Source organism: Herpailurus yagouaroundi, unplaced genomic scaffold, assembly GCF_014898765.1.
Source record: "Herpailurus yagouaroundi ecotype Mexico unplaced genomic scaffold, PumYag 77, whole genome shotgun sequence".
Lineage (NCBI taxonomy): Eukaryota > Metazoa > Chordata > Mammalia > Carnivora > Felidae > Herpailurus > Herpailurus yagouaroundi.
The window spans coordinates 21,608,974-21,635,976 of NW_024412388.1; the positions used below are offsets into that span (position 1 = coordinate 21,608,974).

The window sequence follows — 27,003 nt, forward strand, 5'->3', positions numbered from 1 at the left end:
GGGGGGGCCCAGCGCCCCCGGACCGAGGGCCCCGGAAGTCCTAAGCTGAGGGGCCCAGAGGGGCCGGAGCGACTCCGGACTGAGAGGCCCGGACGCCCAGGACCCCGACGAGGGGTCCGGGGATCCCGGGGTATCCCTAGAGGCGGGGCCCGGGGAGCAGCTGGCCCTTGGATACAGAGCTTGGGAGGGGCCTGGGTCGCGCTTGGCCGGGGGTGGGGTGGGGGAGGTGGGGGGAAGTAGCGGGTGGGTACGAAAGGTGAAGGAAGCCTGCACGCCCGCCCGGGAGGAGACCCTTGGAAGCTTGGCGGGGGAGAAAGAGCGGAGAGTGGGTTCTGCGGAGGGAAGGAGGCCCGAGTTTCACCCGAGGGGCGCATTAGAGGCCTCGGCCTTTCAGTCCAGGGGAAAAGAGGCAGGTGCTGTTCCGAAGGCGTGGTGACAGTATGGGTGGTGTGAGCAGGGGACGAGGAAGAAGAGCTCCAGGGGAAAGTGAACAGGCCCCTGCCTTCCCGGAGATGAGGGGGCGGTAGGAAGACGCCTCAGCCTCCTCAAGTAGGAAGGGGAAGGGTCCAAACCTGTGAGGGAATGAGAGACTGAGGATCTTCTGAAGTATATAGGTAGAGAACGGAACAGTCTGGTATGTCAGGGGGTGGGAAAACCCGTGTTTTGGAGGACCGGAGAGAAGATAATTGAGGGGAAGAAATGACATTTCTACTTTGAGAAATGACAGGGGAATTGGCCAGCTGTCTCCTAATTGAGGGGCAGGAACGGTGAGAGCAGAATCTTACCTGAGAGTCCTGGAGAGTGATCCACCAGACCAGACTAAGGCGTGTCAAGCCTTGACCTAGTAGGGATGGGGGGCGGGGGCGGTGCAGGGCTTGACCGTCCAAGGAACAGGAGGAGGTCTGAATTCTCTTAAGATGAGAGAAATCTGAAAAGTACTTCCTAACAGACACAGAAAGGGCCTTGTTTGGTGTCTATTTAGGAGAACCAAGAACTGGGTTTCCTCAACCTAGGGATTGGGGAAAGGGAGGATCAGATCGTTCTAGACTCTCAGAGGGATTCTTCTCCCTTGCCTCTGGCAATGCTACCAAAGTGCTTTTGGAGGACCTTTTCATTAAATGTTTGGACTGTCTTCCCTAATTCGTAAGCCTTTTATCAATTATGGATATTTAATATATACTTAGTATATACTGACTTGATGACTTTTTTCATTAGTCATGAGTCAACCATTCGTATTTACCTCAACAAACATATATTAAGTAGCTAATTTGTACTCAACTTCATTGGGTTAGCTTGGGCCCTAAATTGCTCTTGTCCTAGGCAGAAGTCCCCTAGAGTCTAGTGTGATGACGCTTCAAAGAACCCTTTATCCCATTGCTTCCCCAAACACCTATATAGTAGTCTTCAAAATGTGACCTGTCCCAAACTTCATTTGCTTTGGCTCTGTCCCTCACAGTGGTCCTGTGTAGCCTTCTTGTCGGCTTTATTACATTTGATAGCACCCTGGATCACCTACTGAATGCATGAGAAGGAATAAAGAAGGAAAAAATCAAGGAGTTTTGGCCTCAAGTAATAAAGTTTTAATTTTATTGATTATATTGATGATTATATAATTCATTATAACTTGGGAATTTCTTAATAGACTACACAATCTACAAAAATTATAATACAGTATGGAATAAATACATTCTGGGGTTGGAAAGTTTCAGGGTATCTATTTCTTTCACCTTTTCCACTATCAACTCCGATGTCCCTGCAATCATGTGACACTCATGATTTTGCCACGTTTTAAACGTTAGTTTTCAGGGGTGCCTGGCTGGCTTAGTCGATGGAGCGTGGAGCTCTTGGTCTCGGGGTCATGAGGTTGAGCCCTGTGTTGGGTATAGAGATTACTTAAAAAAAAAAAAAAAAAAGAAACCTTTGTTTTCAGAACACAAAAAATGAATTTAATCTCGAGTAGGTCAGATGTCATTTGTTTAGTTTTCCAATAGTTATGTCAATGGTCATGTGCTTACTCTTGATCAAGGTGTCTTTTTTGTCTTTGAAAAGAACTACAAAATAATTTTTTTTTCACGTGGATGTGACATCTTTCCTTTATATGTGTTCCCCTAGAATCACAGTGTTGTGTGATTACACAGTGAATACTCTAAGGCCCCTTCCATGAAATACCCAAAGGAGCAGCTCAGTCATCTCGCCTCAGGAGTTTTTGTTGCTATAAACAAGAGCCACTTTTCAGATCATACTCACCTCAAAGAGATGACCTTTCAGTTAGCCAGTGTAGTCTGTAGAGTCTGGTTTCAGGTTACTTGTTAAGAATGTGGTATTTAGGGGGCGCCTGGGTGGCGCAGTCGGTTAAGCGTCCGACTTCAGCCAGGTCACGATCTCGCGGTCCGTGAGTTCAAGCCCCGCGTCAGGCTCTGGGCTGATGGCTCAGAGCCTGGAGCCTGTTTCCGATTCTGTGTCTCCCTCTCTCTCTGCCCCTCCCCCGTTCATGCTCTGTCTCTCTCTGTCCCAAAAATAAATAAACGTTGAAAAAAAAATTAAAAAAAAAAAAAAAAGAATGTGGTATTTAGGGTAATGAGATATATTCAACCTAAACTTGCTTCTCTAAAGAATGTAAGAGTTGTCATGTTGGATCAGACCTGTGTCTCTTACTGACACTGAGAGACATATTGTGGATGATTGTAATTACCTTCTCGGATAAACTCAGAAGGTTAGAGAACATTCCTCTTGGGTTCTAAGGAGTAGGAGGGCTAAGGAGTAAAATATGAGTTCCTATTGAGGAAAGTATTAATCAAGTAGTTAACCACTTATTCAGAGTATTGTAGAGAGGACTCAACCTTAGGGTGGAAGGTTAAAACTAGAAGCATCCTTCTAATTCTCCTCCTGTAACCCATTTATTTACCTAAGTTAATTAAAAAATTTTAAACCACTGTTTTAATTTTTTTTTTAATATTTATTTATTTTTGAGAGACAGAGAGAGGCAGAGCATGAGCAGGGGAGGGAGAGAGAGAGAGAGGGAGACACAGAACCCGAAACAGTCTCCAGTCTCTGAGCTGTTTGTTAGCACAGAGCCCAACACGGGGCTTGAACCCACGAACTGCGAGACTATGACCTGAGCTGAAGTCGGACGGTCAATTGACTGAGCCACCCAGGCACCCCTAAAACACTGTTTTAGAATAATAATTTCACAAGTATGTTACATGCTAAAGTATTATATCTTTTAAATTCATTAAGTATGTAATAACAGAATAGTGCTTGACAATAAATGTCCAACAAATGTTAGCTGTGATTATTTTAATTCAAGCTTTATTTATTTATTTATTTATTTACTTACTTATTTAGAGGGAGAAGCAGAGGGAGACAGAGAATCTTAAGGAGGCTCTGTGCTGTTGCAGATCAAGCTCCAAGCTTGATCCCAAGACCCTGGGATCATGACCTGAGTCAAAATCAAGAGTCGGATGTTCAACTGACTGAGCTACCCAGGCACTCCCAAGCTACATTTTAATGGTTCAAAATTTGAAGATACCTATTGGTTCGATTATTGTAGGATTTGATAGCATTTGTTATGCCTCATTGTATCCCTTTTTGTCTTTTTCTAGACTCTAAGGTCCTAATTGTTTTGATTCTACTGTTGGCAGCCAGCTGAACCAGTCCATTGATTTTGTTTTAAAACAGTTTTTTTAATGTTTATTTATTTTTGAGACAGAGAGAGACAGAGTGTGAGCAGGGGAGAGGCAGAGAGAGAGGGAGATACAGAATCTGAAACAGGCTCCAGGCTCTGAGCTGTCGGCACAGAACCTGATGCGGGACTCGAACCCACGAACTGCAAGATCATGACCTGAGCCGAAGTGGGGCGCCTAACCAACTGAGCCACCCAGGTGCCCCTCATTGATTCTGTTTTTTTATCCCTAGTTTTAAACCTTTAAATTATAGAAGTTCAGATAGTGTACTGTAATATCTTACAATTAATTTTTTTCTCTCGTATGCATCTCTTTTCCTTGTTTAGTTCCTGAAGAGCAGGTACTCTCCCTTTTCATATCCAAAGTAGACAGTTTTGTAAATAGTAGTCTGATATTTGAAAACTGGTTATTGTACTCCTGTGTCATGGGTACTGAGCTAAGGGTAGGGGAGCCGTTGAAAAAGAAAGGCAATCTTTGCTCTCCCAGGATATAGTCTGGTGGGGAGAGGCTGACAAAGTGGGATGATGGTTATGACAGGGGTGCTGTAGGTACTAAGAACACAATCTCACATCTAGTCAAGGAAGTCACAGGCCTCCCTGAGGAAGTTATTTATTTATTTAAAGTAAACTCAATGTGGGGCTTGAACTCATGATTCTGACATCCGGAGTCTCTTGTTCTAGCAACTGAGCTAGCCGGGTGCCCCAGGAAGTAATGTTTTAAATAAGTTATAAAAGTTTAGCAGTGACTAGCCAAAAAGGAAGGAAAAGAGAATTCTAGGTAGAAAGAGGAAACAAGCGTGAAGGCTCAGGTGAGGAAATATGGCATGTTTGAGAAATTGAAAAAAAAAAAGTGTGTGTGGGGGGGCATCTGCTCAGTCAGTTGAGTGTTCAACTTCGGCCCAGGTCATGATCTTGCAGTTCATGGGTTCGAGCCCCGCGTCGGGCTCTGTGCTAGCAAACAGCTCAGAGCCTGGAGCCTGCTTTGGATTCTGTGTCTTCCTCTCCCCCACTTGCACTCTGTCTCTCTCTCTCAAAAACAAATATTAAAAAAAAAAAAAATTCAATGACAGGAGACCACAATGTGATAGGAAGAACTATGAGAAGTGAGGTTAGCAGCGTAGATGGGACAGATTTGGAGGATTCTATAGGCACTGTTAAGATGCTTGCACTTTTTAATAGCAAAGGGAGTCCTCTGAAGGATTCTGAAATGGGGAAATGGCTTGTGGCCTTTAGTAAGATCACTTTGTCTCCTCTGTAGATCATGGAGTGGAGAGCAAGATCAGAGATAAGGATACTGATGCGAAGCAGCTGGAAAAAATCAAGTGGTAGTGTGTGGCTCAGAATATGGTGGCAGCACAGATGGAGAATGGGGGATGGTTAAAAGAGAAATATAGATGATAGAATGGATAGGATTTGGTAGTTGATTAGATTTTATAAAGAGAAGAATGAAAAGTAACTCCTTAGTTTCTGGCTTGAGAAAATGGGTGGAGGATAGTGCCATTTACTGAGGAGGGAAACGAGCAGGTTTGTGAGAGAACATGAGTTCAGTTTAAGGTGCTTACAAGATAAATTATAAGAGGCTTTTGGGTACAGGTGGTAGAGAATTCAGGAAAGAGGTTTGAATGTGAGAATCACAAAAGGCAGAAGCGTAAGTCTGCTACGAGCAATTTTAACTAGATTATATACAAACAAAAATTGATTGAACCAACATGTCAGTGCCATGATGATCAGGGCTGTGGAGACCAGCTTTTTAGAGAAGCAGCACCTGCCCTCATAGAGAGTATAGTGCAGTTATGGAGATAGAGGTCTGTTCAGTTAACGACAATACAGAGCACAGTGTGATAACCACTAGAGGAAAGCTACATGTGAAGTGTTGGGGGACTGTAGAAAAGAAAATGGCTTGGCAGGGCCTCTGTGGAGGAGTGGGCTTCGAACTGGGCCTTGAAGGGAGACTGAGATGAGGGAGAAGAGAGTTTGGGCTTAAGGAATAACAAAGGTCTAAAAACCTGAAGGTACATATTGTCTGTTCAGAGCACGGGCAGAGGCTGGGTTGGCTGGCACTTCAGATTCTCAGGGAATTACTGTTGCAGATAAAACGGGAAAAATATTTTGGGGCCAAATGAGGGAGACTTTGCTTGCTGTGCTTACGTATGCATATTATAGGCAATATGAGCCACGATGTGGATTCAGTTGTCTGATTATCAGTCACATATTCAAATGTGTGTCCACCGTGTCCCTACACGTGAAAGTAAACACAGTGCTCTTAACCTGTACTCTTTTTAGTGACTCCCTTCTTTGCAACTGTGAGGACTAACTACTGCAGAATATTCTGGGGCCCTCTGAGTTTTCGTTAAAATTGGGATGATGCTGGGACACCTGGGTGGCTCGGTCGGTTAAGCGGCTGTCCCTTGATTTTTGGCTCAGGTCATGGTCTGCACAGGTCATGATCTCACAGTTTGTGAGATTGAGCTCCACATCGTGCTGACATTGAGGAGCCTGTTTAAGATTCTTTCTCTCTTCCTCTCTGCCCCTCCCCTACTTTCTCTATCTGAAAAATAAATAAACTTAAAAAAAATGGGGATGATGCTTTGAGTTATGTTAGAGTCGAGGAGCACATGGTGTTGGACACTGGTTTCCCCAACAAGTCTGCAAGGGAGATTTCAGGCAAGATCATCTCTCCATTCAGTCTGAGGCAAAGAGGTAGTAAGAAACTTCTAGAGGTCATACAGTTGGATTCAGTATTTATTAAACAACCACACAATGCAAATCATTTTTCTTCCTGTACAGTTTCAGTTAGCAGATACTTATGAAGTGCTCACAAAGTACAGAGTGCTTGGTGAAGCATAATGTCTGGTTGCAAAGAAAAGAGGTGATTCTTACTCTCTAGGAGTTTACTGATGGGGTTGGAACTAGTGGTGTGCTATAAATCAGTTCTCCAGAAAAAAAAAAAATAACCCTGATTTGTAGTGCTTGCCAATTTCTGTGGTGTATGTACTCCCAGCATCACTGATTTCAAGCTACCAACTTGCTGTCACTAAACTCAGATTTGGGAAGAGACGTGCACAATTGGTTCTCAGGAGCAGGCTCCAGCACAGCACTGGGTGAATCACATATACTAAGAAAACCTAAATCAGTAAGTGAGTACGAAAGCATGTCTGGAAAGATCAGAGCCTGTCAGCCCCTTCTCACAGTTCCCATCCTTTTCAGAGGACCGTGATCTTAGAATGGGTAGTCTTAGTTATCCTGATGTTCCTTTCCTAGGGTTGCTATCTTTTCAAAACCAGACAGTCACTGATGCTTCTTGTTTCTGACAACAGCCCAGCTATCTGACTTCATGTGAAAGATGGCTAATGCAGAAGTAAGTGTTCCAGTGGGGGATGTGGTTGTGGTTCCCACTGAAGGAAATGAAGGGGAGAACCCTGAAGACACTAAAACCCAAGTGATCTTGCAGTTACAGCCTGTGCAGCAAGGGTAAGTAACCAAAGATTTGGGCAGTCTGAAAAATTTGGGAGGTTTAAAGAGTGCGGAAATTTTAACTTTATGGTTGCTTAGCACAATGGAACATTTAGCACCGATCTTTCAGAACATATTTATAATGTATCGTGTGCTCTATTTGTTATTTTAATACTTATTACAACAGTAAACTGTGTCTTTGTCTCTCTCCCTCTTCTCTACTGTAAGCTCTTTGAGGGTAAGTTACATAGCTCCCTCTTCTTATTTATCCACACAGTTTAGCATAGGGACTTGATACATGTTTACCGAAAGACAGTGTAGTTAGAGTCAGAGGAGATTAGGCAAGGCAACTGCAAAACTTTTCCTACCAGAAGGGATCTGGACCCTAAAGGATGGACAAATTAATCAAGCTTAGTTAATCAAATAATTACAAAGTGTTACAAAGTGTTGGAAGTATATTACAAAGTGTTGGAAGAAATACAGCACATGGTTCCCACCATCATGGAGCTTGCAGTCTAGTTGTACAAACCAAAAATACGTATATGTAAATAAAGAAGTCACTTACATGGCAAAATCTAAGAAGTGCTGAGTGTCATGGTTAGAAAGAAGCTTGAATTCAGAGGATCACTATGAATTTGAAAGAAGAGATAAGATTTTTAAATGGTCTTGAAGGTTAAATAAGAATTAGATCTACAGAGAGAAGGGAGAGAGAGTTATTTTATCTTGAGGAATGTATAAGACATTCTTCATAGGATTAGAAATGTTCTCGGGGTGCCTAGCCAGCTCAGTCAGTGGCGTGTGCCACTCTTGATCTCAGGGTCTTGAGTTCAAGCCCAATGTTGGGTGTAGAGATTACTTACAAAAAGAAAAAGAAATGTTCTTGGGCAAACACATAATCCAATCCCAATCTACTAAGTAATGTACCTTGTCTTCAACACTTCTGGAGAAAGATAGTTAACCTCTCTCTTGGTAACATAGAAAACTTTTTAGTGTAAGAAATTTCATCAGGTGCCTGGGTGACTCAGTCAGTTAAGCGTCTGGCTTAGGCTCAGGTCATAGTCTTGAGGTTCATGAGTTCTAGTCCTGCATTGGGCTTTCTGCTGTCAGCAAACAGCCTGCTTTGGATCCTCTGTTTCCCTCTCTCTCTGCCCCTCCCCCACTAGCATGCAGTCTCTCTCTTTCCCTCTCTCTCTCTTTCAAAAATAAACATATATATATATATATATATCTCCATAGTTTGCTAACATTTCTGAATATTGAAGGAAATATTCTAAGATCTGTAAGGGAAAGTTGATATAAATAATTACTGACAGGGGCACCTGGCTGGCTTAGTAAGTGGAGCATGTGACTCTTTATGTCAGGGTTGTGAGTCCAAGCCCCACTTTGGGAGTAGAGCTTACTTAAAAAAATAAAATCTTTAAATAATAATAATAAGTATTGACATATAATGGATAAAGTGATTAAAAATTTTAATCAATTAAGTGGCACCAAAAGATTATGCATACTTATTCAAAATCACTTGTTTGGGATTTCATTTGTTACATACACACACATACTTGTAGTTGTTACCCTTTGAGGAAGGGTAACATGAGGAAAATTCTTTTGTGCATGGCAGCTTTATTTTCTCCTGGAATCATTGTTTCTTCTATCTTTTCTAAAGTGCTCCAGTTGTCGCTTTCCTATCCCTTCTGGAGACAGAAAACGCTTCTCAACTACTTAGAGACTTAATTATTTTGAAGATTAGTTCCACTTATTTTGTGTGTGCATATGTCTTTTTTAATTTTCCAAATGGCATTGTCTTTTCGGGAAAATTCTCGTTGCCTGATTAGACATCTTTGTACTACATATGGACTCCCCAACCTGCTGGGGTTTTTTTGTTTTGTTTTGTTTTAATTTTTTAAAATATTTTTTTTTTTTTTTTTTTTTGAGACAGACAGAGACAGAATGCGAGTGGGTTGGGGCAGAGAGAGAGGGAGGCACAGAATCTGAAGCAGGCTCCAGGCTCCGAGCTGTCAACACAGAGCCTGACGCGGGGCTCGAACTCAGAAGCTGCGAGATCATGAACTGAGCTGAAGTTGGTCAGATGCTCAACCAAGTGAGCCACCCAGGCGCCCCTCCCCAACCTACTGTTTACACTGAATTTACCATATAAGCTAGTGATACATTTTCAGGTTCTGCATTTTGAGATGCCTGCCAATCAATATTTAATTGATTTCTCTAGTTATATTTTTTTAAATTAATTTATTTTTAAGTAATCTCTGAGCCCAATGTGGGGCTTGAACTCACAACCCCAAGATTGAGAGTCCTAGGTTCCACTGATTGAGTCAGCCAGGGGCCCTGTATTTTTTAATTATTTGGATATTTTGTTGCATTTTAGCAGAGAACAGGAATATTGATACTAGTGATAAGAAGTGCAGGTGTGAAATAGAGGTTTCCACTTACGGAATGAATAAGTCACATCATAAAAGGGACTGCATTAAGGAATATAGTCAGTGATAATTGTAATAGGGATGTATACGGACAGATGGTAGCTACATTTGTGGCAGGCAGCATAATGTATAAATTTGTCGAATCCATTTTGTTGTACACAGTGAAACTAATGTAATACTATATGTCAACTATACTCCCCACCCAAAAAAAAGGTATAGGCCTCATCAATTTAATACTGTTGAGACAAAGATAGAAATCATGAGGTCTTTAGCCTCAGTCACACGTAACCTGATTGGCTACAGATTCAAGCATGAGGGAAAGAAACGATCAAAGAACATGTATGAATTGCTGGGAATAAATTGGAAAAGATATTCAAAAGGCAAAAAATAGAGATTTTCTATAAATGTTTTTTACTGTTTATTTTTGAGAGAGAGAGGCAGAGCGCAAGCTGGGGAAGGGGAGAGAGAGAGGGAGACACAGAATCTCAGACAGGCTCTGAGCTCTGAGCTGTCAGCACAGAGCCCAATGCAGGGCTTGAACTTTCGAACTGCAAGATTATGACCTGAGCCAAAGTTGGTTACCTAGTTGACTGAGCCACCCAGGCACCCCTCTATAAATATTTTTAGATTTCAATATATAGAACTCCTCTTGTATGTCTTTTTTAACTTTTACATATATGATATTTTATACTTTATCAAGTATGCATTATATACATGTTTCCAGGAATACATTATCAAGCAAAAGTAGCGTGTTTGGTAATGTTCTCTTGATATAAATACATAGAATCTGACATACTGAATAAGATGACACTTTTTTTTTATGACACTTTCATAATAACACTAAATTGGCTTTAAAATATGTCCACATTTAACTCTATTATTATTTTTTTAATATAGATACTAAAGTATCTAGAAGGCTTTTAATCCTAGGAGATTTTCAGCATAGAAGATTTGTTCGGCATGTGCTTTCTCTAAAAAAAATAAAATGGCTATTAACTTTTTCAAATGTAATTTCTTATACTCAAAAAGTTGTGGGAGCAGGGGGTACCTGGCTGGCACAGTTGGTAGAGCACATAGTTCTTGGTCTCAGGGTTGTGAGTTCAAGCCCCACATTGGGCATAGAGCTTAGTTTAAAAAAAAAAGTTATCAAGGGGAGTGAAGGTACTATGATTCCTTCATTGTTCTTGGCTGTCCAATTCATTTTGGATTCATAATAGTTTTTTTTTTTTAATTTAATTTAATTTTTTAATTTACATCCAAGTTAGCATATAGTGCAACAATGATTTCAGGAGTAGAGTCCTTAGTGCCCCTTACCCATTTAGCCCATCCCTCCTCCCACAACCCCTCCAGGAACCCTCAGTTTGTTCTCCATATTTAAGAGTCTTTTATGTTTTGTCCCACTCCCTGTTTTTATATTATTTTTGCTTCCCTTCCCTTATGTTCATCTGTTTTGTATGGATTCATAATAGTTTTTAACATCACCAGGGACTGGTGATTTTAGTGTACTACGTAAATTTACTGAGCGTCCTGACTAGCTTTTTTTTTCTCCTGTAGAGGACATTCAATCCAAATGTATTGGAATAGTTCAGTTTGAAGAGTATTGGCCCTACTTTCCCTTTCATGCTCAGATCCCTCTCTCCCTCTCTAGCAGAAAGTTTAAAGCCTATATTATAAGCTCTTTCAAATCAGTAAGGTACCACTTAATTTATGTAATAATCTTAACCTAACGTTCAGTTAATCAGAATTTCTTCCCTTAACATTCTGGATAAAAAGAACTTAACTATAGGGGCACCTGCATGGCTCAATTGGTTAAGCATCTGACTTTGGCACAGGTCGTGATTTCACAGTTTGTGGATTCGAGTTCCGCATTGTGCTCTGTGCTTACAGCTCGGAGCCTGGAGCCTGCTTTGGATTCTGTGTCTCCCTCTCTCTCTCTCTGCCCCTCCCCCGCCTGTGCTCTGTCTCTGTCTCTCAAAAATAAATAAACATTTAAAAAATTTAAAAAAAAGAACTTAACTATATGTGGGTTTTCAGAGAATTAGAATACAATGATGCAGACTTAATTTTAAAGCTCTAGTAAACATAATTTTACCTCCCTTTGGTGATTCACAAGGCATGTCACTATCTTACAGTCCCTTAACATTTCAACATATTTTATGATTTTTTACTATAGTTGTAGTAGATATAGAGAATTAAGCTAAATCCATTACTATTCTGAGTTGCTTTAGGAAATTTTTTCTTTTTCTTTTTTTTTTAAAGTTTATTTTGAGAGAGAGAGCATGTATGCACGTGAGCAAGATGGGGAGGAACAGAGAGAGAGAGAGAATCCCAAGCAGGCTCCATGCTGTCAGCACAAAGCCTGATGTGGGGCTCAATCTCACACACTGTGAGATCGTGACCTGAGCCAAAATCAAGAGTTAGACATTTAACCAACTGAGCCACTCAGGTGCCCTAGAAATTTTTTCTCGATAAAACCTTGTTTACTCATAAAAATATAGACTGTGCACCTACTTCCCACTACAAGTGCAATTCACTGGTTGTTGAAATTATGTATAAATAAGAATTTCTTTTTTTTTTTTTTTAAGTTTATTTATTTTGAGGGAGAGAGAGAGAGAGCATGACAGGGAAGAGGCAGAGAGAGGGAGAGAGTGACAATCCCAAGCAGGCTCCATGCCATCAGTGCAGAGCCTGATGTGGGTGTCCAAATCATGAACCATGAAATCATGACCTGAGCCGAAATCAAGAGTCAGCCACTTAACTGACTGAGCTACTCAGGCGCCCCAAGAATTTCACCCTAAGGAAAAAAAAAAAGGATTTTTGCACATATTGGTCAATTTAGAGTGAGTTTACTGAACTTATTTGAAGCAGTGATTATTCATGTTTATCATAATCCTCATTCACCAACCAACCACTTATTGGGTGCTTTGTTGTGTTCCAGTTAGTATTTGACACAGTAGACATACAAATTGAATAAGTAAATAAGACATAATCTCTGCTCTCAGGGACCTCTTAGACCATGCCCAAGGGAAGGCAGACAGGTAAACAAACATATAATATGAAGTGTTATATGTGTTGTAACAAAGGCATAAAGTACAGTTGGGTCAAAAGAAGGAAGTAGGTGATTATACTGGAGGGACTGATATGGAAGGAAAAGCATCATAGAGGCTACTGACTACAAAGCAAGTAGACGGGCACCTTGCAGGCTCAGTGAGTAGAACGTGCAATTCTTGATCTTAGGGTTGTAAGTTCAAGCCCCATGTTGGGTGTAGAGATTACTTAAAAATAAAATCTTGGGGCACCTAGGCGGCTCAGTCAGTTGAGCTTCTGACTCTTGATTTCGGCTCAAGTCATGATCTCACAGCTCACGGGATCGAGCCCTGTGTTGGCTCTGTGGTGACAGCATGTATCCTACTTGGGATTTTCTCTACCCCTTTCCCCACTCATGTGTGCTCTCCTTATCTCTCACAATAAATAAAATTTAAAATAATAAATAAATAAATAAAATCTTTTTTAAAACCCCACAAATACACAAATAGATGGGGAAGCATGTTCTGGGGAAAGCGGGAAATAAGAACAAAGATAGAAGGTATAAAAGAACATGACAGTTCTGAAAACCACAAATAATTTGGTATGAGTGGGGCTTGGAGTATAAGGTGAGGTTTAGGGAGAGCTGAAACCAGGGGCCAGATCTTAGAGCAACTTAAATATCCTATTAAGGATTTGGGGCTTTATTATAACAGCAAGTAGAGGGTTCTTGAAGGGTTTTCCGAAGGGATTTCTGTGATCACTCTGGTAGGAATATAGAAGATCAGGTGGATGCAAGGAGACTAGTTCAGACTAGAGATGATGCAGCCTAAATTAAGGCAGTAGCAGTGGAAAAAGAGACAGGGAGGCTGGCTGGTGTTAAGGAGATACATCTGGTAGGATTTGGTGACTGAGTATGTGGGAGGTGAGGAGGAGGAGGGAGAAATCTGATGAAATTCCCAGGCTTCTGTCTTAGGCTATAGAATGCTAGGAGGTGCCATTAAGAAAGATAGAGAATAGAAGAGTGGTTTGGGAGAGGGAAGAGAACTTGGTTATTTTAGACATAATGAATTCCACAAAGTCCTGCGGTACATCCAAATGTATTTATTCATTTAGCAGTTAATTGTATCCTGGTGTGAAATTTAGAGGAGAGGTCTGTGCTAAAGGTGTCACCATGGGGGTGGGTGATCACTGATACAAGGGATATTATTCAGGCAGTGCTTTCAAACAAGATGCAATAGTTAATGCATTAAGTTTATTATAAAAATTAAACAGAGGTCATCAGCGTATTTTATTAGGTTATTTGAGCACATTTCTTAGTAGGTAGAGACATTTAGAGACTTTCGCTGAGGTGGTATCTCTAATGCTAGTTACTTTGGGCATAGTTTTTAACTAGGCTCTGCTCATGTCAATAGTTTGGTTATGAGTCTTTGAAAAATGCAGAAGTGCTAAAAAAGACTGAAGTGTCTAGATTCCAACAAAGGACATCAACTTGTGTGGTCAATGGGTTCTTCCTGTCTTGAACTGTCCAACAGTATTACTTTTGAATCTTGCTAGGATAATTCTATAATATGACTTAGTCTTATAGTTGAAGCAACATTTTATGTCAGAAGTGTTTAAATTTAGGAAGGGAAAAGTCTGGCGTAAGGACAGTAGCAAGAGGAACTTGGCTTTGAGGTGAGGAAAGTTGTTGATTCTTGTGCATGGTAGTGGCTGCTAAGCTGTCCTCGGCAGCTTGGAATGTAAATACAGTGGGGAACTAGTCAAAGCACTAACATAGTGTTGTAAAGTGTATTTATTTTATTCCTTTTGAGATAGATTATAAGAAATTTCTTAACTCCATGCTGTGAATATTAATTTTTTCATGATTTATGTAGTTTGTTTATCGATGGACACTTTTACAACAGGATTTATGAACCTGGGTCCGAGAACAACACGGCAGTCGTGGCAGTAGAAACTCACACGATTCACAAAATTGAAGAAGGGATTGGTAAGTCTTTCGTTATTTTCTCGCCTTTGACCCTAGCTTCCTTGAAATTTGTTGCCTTTTATGCCTTATGTCCCCCCTCCCATACCCAGTATGCCCCACCAATGCCGCAGCCATCGATTTGATGGCGCATCTAGAGACACCACTAAGATGCTAGAGCTGTCAGTTGATTGTTTACATCAATTTGCTAGGATGCTGAAAAGATTTTTTTATCTACAAAAATTCCACAAAGAAATTGGAGCCTCAAGGTTGATCCTGTCATTAGAGAAGTTGCTGATGAGGACTTATCAGGTGTTGATTGGAAGGCAATCAGTGGAAAGAAACTGAAACAACAAACAAACAAACAAATTTTGAAATTAGGCAAACCAGATTTTAAATCCTGTTTTCTCACTTCTTAGCTGTGTGTCCTTGGGAAAGTCACTTCACCTTTCCAAGTCCCACATGCCTACATAGGAAACAATCACTGCCTCACAGGATTGTTGTAAGAACTAAATAAGATTAAGCATGTAGAAGCACATAGGACAGTGTCTGACACATAGTGTGAGCTTGGTAAGAAAGCTGGTGTGCCAAACTTCTTGCAGAAGATTCCTAAACAATACCAGCCAATGTGAACTGTTAGCTCCTTAGAGGAACCAGGAAACTAGAGATTTTGAATTAAGCTTTTGGGGGAAAAGTGTTCAATAAATAATTGATATTTTTTTCCGTTTTCAGATGCAAGCACTATAGAAGCAAATGAGGATATGGAAATTGCTTACCCCATAACTTGTGGGGAGAGCAAAGCCATTCTCCTCTGGAAGAAGTTTGTATGTCCAGGAATAAATGTGAAATGTGTCAAGGTAATTGTCTTTTCTCCTTGCTGGGGCCTGTTTTGGGGCCCCTTGTTTTCAAAGAGTATAGTTTCAGTACCTCTTCTCTCTCGTCTACCATATCAGTGTTTTCAGTTTTGTGGCTGTAGTCCCGTGCTGTCACGGTAGAAAAAATTAAGGACTTTGGAGGGAAATTGACCTGGATTCAAGTTCCACGCAGAATACAAGATCTATAAGAGCTGAGAACTTGTTTGTCTTGTTTATCAGTGTATCCCCAGCACCTAGAATGATGTTTGGTATATTTATCAATAAATATTTGTTGAATGAATGAATGAATGAAGTCCCATATCTATGACTGACTAGCTAGGTGACCTTGAATAAGTTATTTAATATTTCAGAGGCTCGTATGTTTTTTTTGTTTGTTTGTTTTTAATTTTTTTTTTTTAACGCTTATTTATTTTTGAGACAGAGAGAGACAGAGCATGAATGGGGGAGGGTCAGAGAGAGGGAGACACAGAATCCGAAACAGGCTCCAGGCTCTGAGCTGTCAGCACAGAGCCCAACGCGGGGCTCGAACTCACAGACCGTGAGATCATGACCTGAGCCGAAGTCGGCCGCCTAACCGACTGAGCCACCCAGGTGCCCCATAGAGGATCGTATGTTAAAATACGAATAATCATATGCACAACACACACACATACTATAAGGTTGCTAGCACATGAAATGAGATAATATGTGTAAAATGCCTTACACAAGTGTGCATTATGGTAGAGGTTATTGAAATTTATCACTGATAAAAATAAATTTTCAGGAGAGCACAATGTGGAAATAATTGCTTATTCTGTCTCCATTGGTAGTCACGACGGTACCCGTAGATAGTAGTCACCTTTGGTATCATCCTAGAATCATGAAGGATTGCAGAATTTTGAAGCTCTGCAGTGATAATGGTTTCTATGCTAGTCTTTCCACTAGCATAGAATCTTGTCATTAGGGCTAGGTAGGTTATTTCAGTTTATTTAAACAGCCTTTGCAACATTGAACCCAAGCACCTGATTTAGGGCATAAATGGATTTCAGATGTTAATCAGTATATTAATCTCTGATCATCCTCGTGTCTTCTGTAGCTTTGTACCAAGACAGGGCACTATGCCCAGGGAAGGGTCATCTTCTCTGGCACAACAGGGCAGAAGGCTGGAAGATACAAGGCTATGACTTAAGATGCCATCTGGGCACTTTTCGTATGTAACAAGTAGAGTTACCTTTCTTTCCCTCTTGGCCTGCGTCAGTTGACCTTGATTTATTTTGGATTTTTTCCTTTTCCTTTAGTTCAATGATCAGTTGATCAGCCCCAAGCATTTTGTTCATCTGGCTGGCAAGTCTACCCTAAAGGACTGGAAGAGAGCCATTCGTCTGGGTGGAATCATGCTCAGGTGAGCTTTTAACAAGCACATACCAGGGTGCCTGGCAGGCTTAGTCAGAAGAGTGTGCACCTCTTGATCTCAGAGCTTCACGTTGAGTACAGAGATTACTTTTTGTTTGTTTTTTCAATTTACTAGATTACTTTAAAAAATTAAAAAATTTAAAAAAATAAGCACATACCTTTCAACTGACTTTGGGGCACTTAATTATGGTAGAATATAGATAATTCCATATTTTCTCTTCAGTTTGAAATTTTTATTCCCTCTGAAGAATTGGCTTGAACAACCCATGTATTGACTTTCATCAGTTTGTTCTTCATTTTTTTTTAAGTTTATTTATGTATTTTGAAACAGAGAGAGTACAAGCAGGGGAGGGGCAGAGAGCAAAAGAGAGAGAGAGAGAATCCTAAGCAGGTTCCGCACTGTCAGCACAAAGCCTGATGTGGGGCTTGAACCCATGAACCATGAGATAATGACCTGAACTGAAACCAACAGTTGGATGCTCAATCGACTAAGCCACCCAGGCACCCCAGCTTGTTCTTAAAATCCCTGTAAGAAAAGGAAGATTGAATTAAATTAATTCTTCCCAGCATTTAAGGCAAATTTTTTCTAATGTCAGGATGTTAGGATCCTTTCTGGACAGAGAAGTTTGGGAGTAGATGACAGTGCTACTTGAGATCACCAAGGGCAGGCAGAGCTAAGCCTGGTGCTGGGGAAGCATGATGACCATGGAAAAGTATAGGCTGACAAGTTCTGGGATAATATGGTAAAATGGAGGGTGCTGTTGATAAGTAATAGTCATGCTTAGTGAATGCAATCTTTGCCATCATTGAACCACAGAAATAAACTTGAGACTGTGTAATGCCCTTGAGATGCCGGGGTGGCCCAGTCAGTTAAGCGTCCGATTCTTGATCTCTGCTCAGGTCTTGATCTTAGTGTGTGAGTTCACTCCCCATGTTGGGCTCCATGCTGGGCATGAAGCCTTATTTTTAAAAAATGGGGCACCTGTGTGGCTGAGTCACTTGAGTGTCTGACTCTTGATTTGAGCTCAGATCAGGATCTCATGGTTGGTGAGCTCAAGCCCCACATTGGGCTCTGCGCTGACAGCGCAGAGCCTGCTTGAGATTTCTGAAATCTCTCTCTACCTCTCCCCCATTCAGGCTCTTTTTCTCTCTCAAAATAAATAAATAAACATGAAAATAAAATTAGGAGCACCTGGGTGGCTCAGTCAGTTAAGCATCGGACTCTTGATCTTGGCTCAGGTCATGATCTCACAGTTTATGAGTTTGAGCCCCTTGTTGGGCTCTGTGCTGACAGCATGGAGCCTGCTTGGGATTCTCTCCTTTACTCTCTGCCCCTCCCCCGTGTGCGTGCTCTCTCTGTCTCTCCTCCCTCTCTCTCAAAATAAATAAGTAAACATTTAAAAAAAGTAAAAAACAAACAAAGGATGTGTAATACCATCACCCCTATCTCTTTATACAGCAAATTTATTATTGTAATCCCCTCGCCCCCCGTGAAGATTAACATTATTTGGTAATTCTTGAGCACTCACTTACTGATAGAAAATTTTAAATTGTGGTCAAGAATGGAAAGTGCCCCACAGAACATGTATCAACAGCTTTGAGAACATCTTACTCTTTATCTTTAATTTTTTTTTTTAACTAATGTTTATTTATTTTTGAGAGAGAGAGCTTGAGTGGAGGAGGGGCAGATAATGTGACAGACAGAGGATCCAAAGCAAAGTGGGGTGGGCTCTATGCTGACAAGCAGAGAGCCCAATGCGGAGCTTGAACTCATGAATCATGAGATCATGACCTGAGGTGAAGTTGGTCACTCAACTGACTGAACCATCCAGGTGCCCCTGTCTTTAATTCTTTTTAAGGAATCTGTCCTAAGAAAAATCTATAGTGTTTGTAGAGATTCAGGCATAAAAATGTTCATTGCAGGGGCCCATGGGTGACTCATTTGGTTGAGCATCCGACTTCAGCTCAGGTCATATCTCACACTTTGTGGGTTCGAGCCCTGCATCGGGCTCTGTGCTGACAGCTCAGAGCCTGGAGCCTGCTTTGGATTCTGTGTCTCCTTCTGTCTGCCCCTCTCCTGCTCATGCTCTGTCTTTCTCTGTCACTAAAAATAAATAAAGGTCAAAAATATAAAAAAAAAAAAGTCATTGCAACATTATTTATTATGTTGAAAATTATAGTCTGCTTTAATATATATTCAAGGTATATTTAAAGTAAACTTGTGGCTCATCTAAATATATATGAGTATATACTATGAGATATTATGATGTCATTAAAAAATGAGGTAATTAAAAAAAAAATTTTTTTAATGTTCATTTCTGAGAACACGAGTCGGGGAGGGGCAGAGAGAGAGAGAGAGAGAGAGGGAGATGCAGAATCTGAAGCAGGTTCCAGGCTCTGATTTGTCAGCACAGAGCCCGATGCAGGGCTCGAAACCATGAACTGCGAGATCATGACTTGAGCCGAAGTCAGTCGCTTAACCAACTGAGCCACCCAGGCACCCTGAGGTCATTTTTTAAAAGATTTTGCTTTATTTATTTGTTTATTTTTAAGTTTATTATTTATTTTGAGAGAGTGAGTGGGGGAGGGGCAGAGGGAAAGGGAGAAAGAGAATCCCAAGCAGGCTTTGCATTGTCAGCGTAGAGCCCAATGTGGGACTTGAACTCACGAAGCATGAAATCATGGCCTGAGCTGAAGTCAGGCACTTAACCAACTGAGCCATCCAGGTGCCCCAAAATTGTATTTATTTTTTAATTTAATTAAAAAAAATTTTTTAACCTTTATTTTTGAGAGAGAGACAGAGTTCAAGCAGGGGCAGAGAGAGGGAGACACAGAATCCAAAGCAGGCTCCAGGTTCTGAGCTGTCAGCACAGAGCCTGATGTGCGGCTTGAACTCATGAACTGTGAGATCATGACCTGAGCCAAAGTTGGACACTTAACCAACTGAGCCACCCAGGTGCCCCTAATTTTTTTTTTTTTTTTTTTTTTGAGAGCAAATGAGCAAGTGGGGGTGGGGGAAGGGGCAGAGGTAGAGAGAATCCCAAGTAGGCTCTGCGCTCAGTGCAGAACCCAGTGCAGGGCTCCATCTCCATGAGCCAAAATCAAGAGTCCGCCACTCAACCAACTGAGCCACCCAGGCACCTCTTAATTTTTTTTTTTTTAATATTTATTTATTTTTGAGAGAGAAAGAGAGCATTAGTGGGGGAGGAGCAGAGAGAGAGAGGGAGACACAGACTCCAAAGCAGGCTCCAGGCTCCAGGCTCCAAGCTGTCAACACAGAGCCTGACGTGGGGCTTGAACCCACAAACTGTGAGATCATGACCTGAGCCAAAGTCAGATGTTTAACCGACTGAGCCACCCAGGCACCCCCCAGGCACCTCTTAATTAAGATTTTACTTTTAAATAATCTCCGCACCCAACCTGGGGTTCCAACTCACAACCCCCAATATCAAGAGTTGCATGCTCCACTGACCCAGGTGCCCCTGGGTCATTAAAATATTTCTGAAGAGTTTTTACATGGAAAACTGCTTATGATGTAACGAAAGAAAGAAAACAAAACAACATTGGGGGCACCTGGCTGGCTCAGTCAGTGGAACCTGTGACTCTTGATCTCAGGGTTGTGAGTTCAAGCCCCATACTGGGTGTAGAGATTACTTAAAAAAGTGTGTGTGTGTGTGTGTGTGTGTGTGTGTGTGTGTGTCTACACACACACGCAATTGATTAAACAATGTGATGACACATATGTGTGTTTAATCACAATTAATGTGATTTTAGTTGTGTTAAAAAACACACGTATGGGGACGCTCAGTTGGTCAAACGTCTGACTCTTGATTTCAGCTCAGGTCATGATCTCAGTTCATGGGATCAAGCCCCAGGTGGGGCTCCCCGCTGACAGCATGGAGACTGCTTGAGGTTCTCTCTCTCCCTCTCTACCCTTTCCCTGCTCACATGCATGCTTACTCTCTCTCTCAATAAAAACAAAAACAAAAAAACCTAGACACCTATGTATGTAAACTTTAGTAGAAGAAAATATGCCAAAATGTTAGTTATCTCTGTGTTGTCGGATTCTTTAAATGGCAGTTGTTTTCTTTATAGTTTTCTGTATTTTCCACAGAAAAATGTTAATTTTTTCTTCAAATATTTTAATAGAGACACATTAAAAAAATTTTCATTACAGATGATTTGTATGCAGAAATCAGTGGTTGAAGGAAATTGGGAAGGAATACTTTTAACTTTTATTTTTGTTGTTCTTGGCCGGTTCTTTTTTGCCCAAAAAAACAAGCACATGCCAACTTTCCCCAAATGTAAAAAGGAATTAGAATGCTTGAAAGATCTTTAGTGAAAGCCAAGTCGTGTTATAACATAGAGTATACTATAATTAAAATACCCCATGGGTTTGTTCATAGCCTATAATAACAATCTCTTGTGAATCCAGTTATAAGGGCGATTTATAGTAGGGTTTAGTATAATCAACTTTGCTCTGTATTTATAGGAGAGTTGCTATCGATCTTTGCTCTGTGTTTATAGGAGAGTTGCTACCTTTTTTTTTAAGGAAAGAAATTGCTGAAGTTTTATGTCTCCAAAAGTGGCAACAGATCTTGCTGGTCTAGGAATACTAATACATCAAAATCTCATCACAAAATTCTTATTCCCCTGTAGCATTTCTCAGTTGTGCTGGGATATGAACTAGTCTTTTCCCTTTTGGGTTTGGTTTCAATGAGATTCTATGGGGAAACTCAGCTGTTGTCAGGAGTGTGGACCTAAAGCTTGGTGATAACGGGAAATGAGAGAATACTCATAATGAGCAGACTAGGAATGTGGGTGGGACCAATGAAAATTATAATCCCAATTAGAATTTTTGCAACCTAATGACTTAATGCTAATCTATAGAGTAGACTCAGCAACTTTGTCTCTCTTTGTCCCAGAGGCCTAGTTCCATCTAGATGAAGTGCAGGCTGAGCTGATACTTCTTGTCGTCTCCCTTTGCACAGGAAAATGATGGACTCCGGACAGATTGATTTTTACCAACATGACAAGGTTTGCTCCAATACCTGCAGAAGCACCAAATTTGATCTTCTTATCAGCAGTGCAAGAGCTCCGGTGCCAGGACAGCAGACAAGTGTGGTGCAGACACCCACTTCGGCCGATGGTAGGGGGTAGGAAACCACCTGAAAACCCACTGTGTTTTTTAGTAACACTTTCCCCTTATTTCTCTTTTGTGTTTCCTAATTTCAATTCTCATGAGCATTGTTGTCCCTGTAAAGTATGCTAATCTTGGGTACGCTTCCATGCTTTAGAAATAGATCTGTTTTCTCCTAGATGATTCCTGTTGGCCAGACCTCCTTCCGTGTTTCTTTCCTATAATGCATGGTGAACATTAGAAAGATGGTTCAGTGGTTATTATGCTTATTCAATGGTTTCACTTTGGTGCCACTTGGCGGATCTTTGAAATTAGATTGTTTTGAAAATCCTTTGCTCTACTAGTGGTCAAGGCAGGAAGGTGGATTAAAATAGTGAATGGTTTTCAACTGTTGAGCTGAGATGTATCAAAGATAATGTATGGTTGGCTGGACTGGACTCTAAAGACTCTGATATAAGGATCAAAGAGCTCTGCCTGGAAGGGATCCAGATAATCATGTTGAGGCTTCCTCACAAATGAGGCAGGATGGGCATACACTTAACTTTGGTATCACTGACCTTGGGATTAGAGCTCTCTATCTCCAGAGAAGATGGACTCATGTGAGATAATTATTAGGGATTCAGTTAGTCCCAGGGCACCTGGCTGGCTCAGTTGGAAGAGTGCGCAACTCTTAATCCCAGGGTCATGAGTTCAAGCCCCACGCTGGGTGTAGAGATTACTTAAACAAACAAACAAATTTAGGGGGAAAAAAAGGATTCAGTTAGTCCATCTGAAGACTTAGCACAGCTAAGATTCTTGGACTGTCTCAGCTGCTTCCAGAAGACTTACATATGTGTTTCACAGAGTCACAAGGACACTAATGGATATAAGGGAAGTACATTTTTAAAAAATGACCTCTCAAGGTTTCTTGTGGTCAGCTCTAATATTCTGTTAGTAACCACTGGGTGAGTAGAAGCCAAATCTCTTGGAACTTAAGTTCCCTTTAGGAAAGTATAAAATGTCTAGCTGTTTGAATTTTTGGTCATGTGATTCTTCCACTTGGAAAGTAAAAACGATGAAATTATTTACTTCCTTTTTATTTGGCAAAAATTTAGTTTTGATTGTCCATATCAATATTACTTTTTTGCTTCATTATTGATATCCTCTAGCATGGGGAGTCCATACTTGTCCGTATATCTACCTGGATCAGTTTGATTTTTCTCAATTGTCTTTGTTTAAAATCCTAATATAGGAGGGGTGCCTGGCTGGCTCAGTTGGTAGAGCATGCAACTCCTGATCTTGGGGTTGTGAGTTTGAGCCCCATGTTGGGTGGAGAGATTGCTTACAAAAATAAAAAATAAAAAAATAAGGGGCGCCTGGGTGGCTCAGTTGGTTAAGTGTCCGGCTTCGGCTCAGGTCATGATCTCGCGGTTTGTGAGTTCGAGCCCCACGCTGGGCTCTGTGTGACAGCTCAGAGCCTGGAGCCTGCTTCAGATTCTGTGTCTCCCCCTCTCTTTGCCCCTCCCCTGCTCCCCTCCCCTGCTCATGCTGTCTTTCTCTCTCAAAAATAAGTAAATGTTAAAAAAAAAAATAAATAAATAATAGGGGCACCTGGGTGGCTCAGTCGGTTAACTCAGCCTCTGACTTAGGCTCAGGTCATGATTTCACAGTTCATGAGTTCAAGCCCCATGTTGGGTTCTCTGCTGTCAGCACAGAGCCTGCTTCGAATTCTTTGTCTCTCTCTCTGTCTCTCTCCCCCTCCCCCACTCTCTCTCGAAGATAAACATTAAAAAATAAAATGTTATTATACAATATTAATAGCAAAATTTATTTTTATCTGTGAATCTGGTATTCATGGATCTCTTCTTCTCTGATTTGTTTTGGTCTCATTTCTCTTGCTTTCTCTTATATAGCCTGATAAATAAACGACAGCAACTTTTGATATTCTAGATGGTTAGTATCAAACATGCTTGTAGTAGGGCTCTTGGCTAAGCACCATACTTTTCTCTTAAATCATTTTAGATTCTTCTTATCCTTACTAAGTCTGGGGGAGCCAGCCTGGCAATCGTGCTCTCTTTCAGTCTTTCAAAAATATACCTGCTCAGGGAGCAAATTGCTCTTTTATGATTTTGTAAGTTATCTTTCACTTTCTATTCAGAGTAAGAAGAAAGCATTCTCTTTTGCAAGGCAGGTTTTCTTTAGAAAATTCAGCATTTGGGGCGCCTGGATGGCTCAGTTGTTTTAAGTGTCTGACTTTGGCTCAGGTCATGGTCTCTCGGGTTCATGAGTTTGAGCCCCGCATCAGACTCTCTGCTCTTAACGCAGAGCCTGCTTCAGATACTCTGTCTTTCTCTCTCTCAGCCCCTCCCCTGCTTGCACATGTGCACGCATTCTCTCCCTCTCTCTCAAAAATAAATAAACATTAAAGAAAAATATCCAATATTCATCCTTGCTTACAATTCTAGTTTTTAACATATGGACCTACAGGCAAAAGGCCAGAATGTTAAAATAACAGGGTTTTTTTTTTTTTTGTTTTGTTTTGTTTTGTTTTTTAGCTATATGAGATAAAGGATAGTGACTTTTTCATGAAATTCACTGACTTTACCTCTAATGGACTGCTTTTAGGTAGCATCACACAGATTGCCATCTCGGAAGAGAGCATGGAAGAGGCAGGCCTGGAATGGAACTCAGCTCTCACTGCTGCTGTCACCATGGCTACAGAGGAGGGTGTGAAGAAAGACTCAGAGGAAATTTCAGGTACTTTACTACGAGGCTGAGATATCTTGCAGGGTTTTGTGCCCCTTCTCACCATTATGATTATGGACACAGAAGGCCTCTTAATTACTTTTGCTGGTTTTTCTCATGCATATTAATACTAATTATAGCTGCAAACATTGTATTTTAATGCATGCAACAACAGCCCTGCACAGTCACATTTTACATAGGAAGAAATTGAGATTCAGAAGGGTTCAGCAGCTTGCCTAAGACCTGTCACACCAGCAGTAGTGTCAGAGCTGAATTCAGCTGTTTGACTCTGTAGTCCAATGCTTTTAATCCTGTCAGCCTCCAACTTTGGAACGTTTCTTAGATAAACCAAGTAGCAAGATGTTAGAAGAAAAAATTAGGTAGCAGGTGGTATAGAGGATGATGATTAATGATGATTCACTTACAGGGGACCAGGAGATGTTTCACATCATCCTCCATTCGTTAATTCACTTAAACAGTATTTATTGCTGCCTATTTTCAGTTGACACTGTTGCCAACATAGATGAAAAGGCATAGCCTCTGCCCTCAGGGAGCTTATAATCCCCCCTATTCAGCTGTCTCATTTTATTTTTGCAAGTATAGTACTAGAGGGAGTATAGTTGACCTTTGAGCAACGTGGCAGTTAGGGGCACCAACCCCCTGTGCAGTTGAAAATCTGTGTGTAAATTTTGACCCCTTCCCCGAAAACTTTACAAGCCTTACTGAAAACATAGTCAATTAGCATATGTTATATGTATTATATACTATAGTCTTACAATAAAGTAAGATAGATAAAAGAAAATGTTATTAAGAAAATCATAAGAAAAATAAATTTACATCACTTGTACTGTATTTAAAAAAAAATCCGTATATGAGTGAACGCTCACAGTTCAAACCGACTTGTACAAGGCTTAACTGTATATCTTTAATTTAATATCTTTATTGTTTAACTTTTTTTTTTTTTTTTAATTTTTTTTTTTCAACGTTTATTTATTTTTGGGACAGAGAGAGACAGAGCATGAACGGGGGAGGGGCAGAGAGAGAGGGAGACACAGAATCGGAAACAGGCTCCAGGCTCTGAGCCATCAGCCCAGAGCCTGACGCGGGGCTGGAACTCACGGACCGCGAGATCGTGACCTGGCTGAAGTCGGACGCTTAACCGACTGCGCCACCCAGGCGCCCCTATTGTTTAACTTTTAAGATATTAAAGACTATTTAATTTTAAATTATTTAAGTAAATAATATTTAATATTTGTTTAATGTAATATCTTTATTAGAGGAAGATACCTGCCCTCTATAGCCAGAGCCATGACAAATTGAGACAATTATCTCAAGTCCCTATGTTGCCAAAGAGGCCAAATAACTGGGTGCCAACTCAAGGAGGCAGCCGGTACCCTAAAAGCTTCTTCCCTTTTCCGAGAAATGGCCCAACAAGAAATTATTTCAAATTGAAGTAATTTCGAGTTTAACTTGAAGACATGTGCCTAGGTGTATGTAGCATCCCTTGTTTACCCTCTGTCTTATCCCTCTTGTGTCAGAGGACACTTTGATGTTCTGGAAAGGAATAGCTGATGTAGGACTGATGGAAGAGGTTGTCTGCAATATACAGAAGGAAATAGAGGAGCTACTCAGGGGAGTTCAGCAGCGGCTCATTCAGGCTCCCTTCCAGGTAACAGGTAAGTACACCAATTCTAGCAGTAGTGATCATTTTATTAAATGTTAACAAGTGTAGACAGATCTTGTTAGCCTCATGAAAACACTGGCATATAGGCATTATGATCCTAATGTTACAGATTAGGAAACTAAGGCTCATAAAGGTTGTTTGTCCATAATTCATAATGAGGTTTTGAACTCAAGTCTGGTCATGCTTTTTCCATAGGTAATTTTTGCCTTTATAAATGGTGCCAGAAAGCATGCTACTACATATATATATATATATATATATATATATATAGGGAGAGAGAGAGGGAGAGTGTGAGTCAGTCTAAAAATTGGGAAAAATCTATCTGGTTTTAGACAAGTCTCATCTTCTATTAGTTTAAGGTTTCCAGAACTATTGTGTTCACTTAATAGCTGTTTCTGAATACCCGTAGGGTTCTTGCTGCTGTGCATAATGTAAAAGGATGTTCTAATCATCTGATACAAAAGGGTCATGATGATGGGGCACCTGGCTGGCTCAGTCAGTGGAGCATGTGACTCTTAATCTCGGGGTCTTGGGTTTGAGCCCTACATTGGGGGTAGAGTTTACTTAAAAGAGAGGGGGGTCATAATGATATCTCATAACCTTGTGTGTCAGTGAGATCTTAAAGTTGTTAGTT

General features: G+C 40.9%; 1 protein-coding gene across 7 annotated transcripts in view; it reads left to right on the forward strand.

Moving 5' to 3' along the window:
- Positions 1-27,003, forward strand: part of GMEB1 (glucocorticoid modulatory element binding protein 1) — a 37,288-nt gene that overhangs the window by 523 nt on the left and 9,762 nt on the right. Inside the window, exons 1-9 of one of the 7 annotated variants that reach the window (XM_040466879.1) lie at positions 12-130; positions 1,457-1,569; positions 7,000-7,153; positions 14,466-14,578; positions 15,287-15,411; positions 16,707-16,810; positions 21,813-21,970; positions 24,566-24,697; positions 26,224-26,361. In XM_040466879.1, the coding sequence (XP_040322813.1) occupies positions 7,026-7,153; positions 14,466-14,578; positions 15,287-15,411; positions 16,707-16,810; positions 21,813-21,970; positions 24,566-24,697; positions 26,224-26,361 (898 nt within the window). In that variant the 5' untranslated portion in view covers positions 12-130; positions 1,457-1,569; positions 7,000-7,025. Of the gene's footprint in view, positions 1-11; positions 131-245; positions 1,570-6,999; positions 7,154-14,465; positions 14,579-15,286; positions 15,412-16,706; positions 16,811-21,812; positions 21,971-24,565; positions 24,698-26,223; positions 26,362-27,003 lie in introns of those variants that run through there. The other 6 variants (XM_040466866.1, XM_040466876.1, XM_040466891.1 and 3 more) reach the window with 6 other exon arrangements.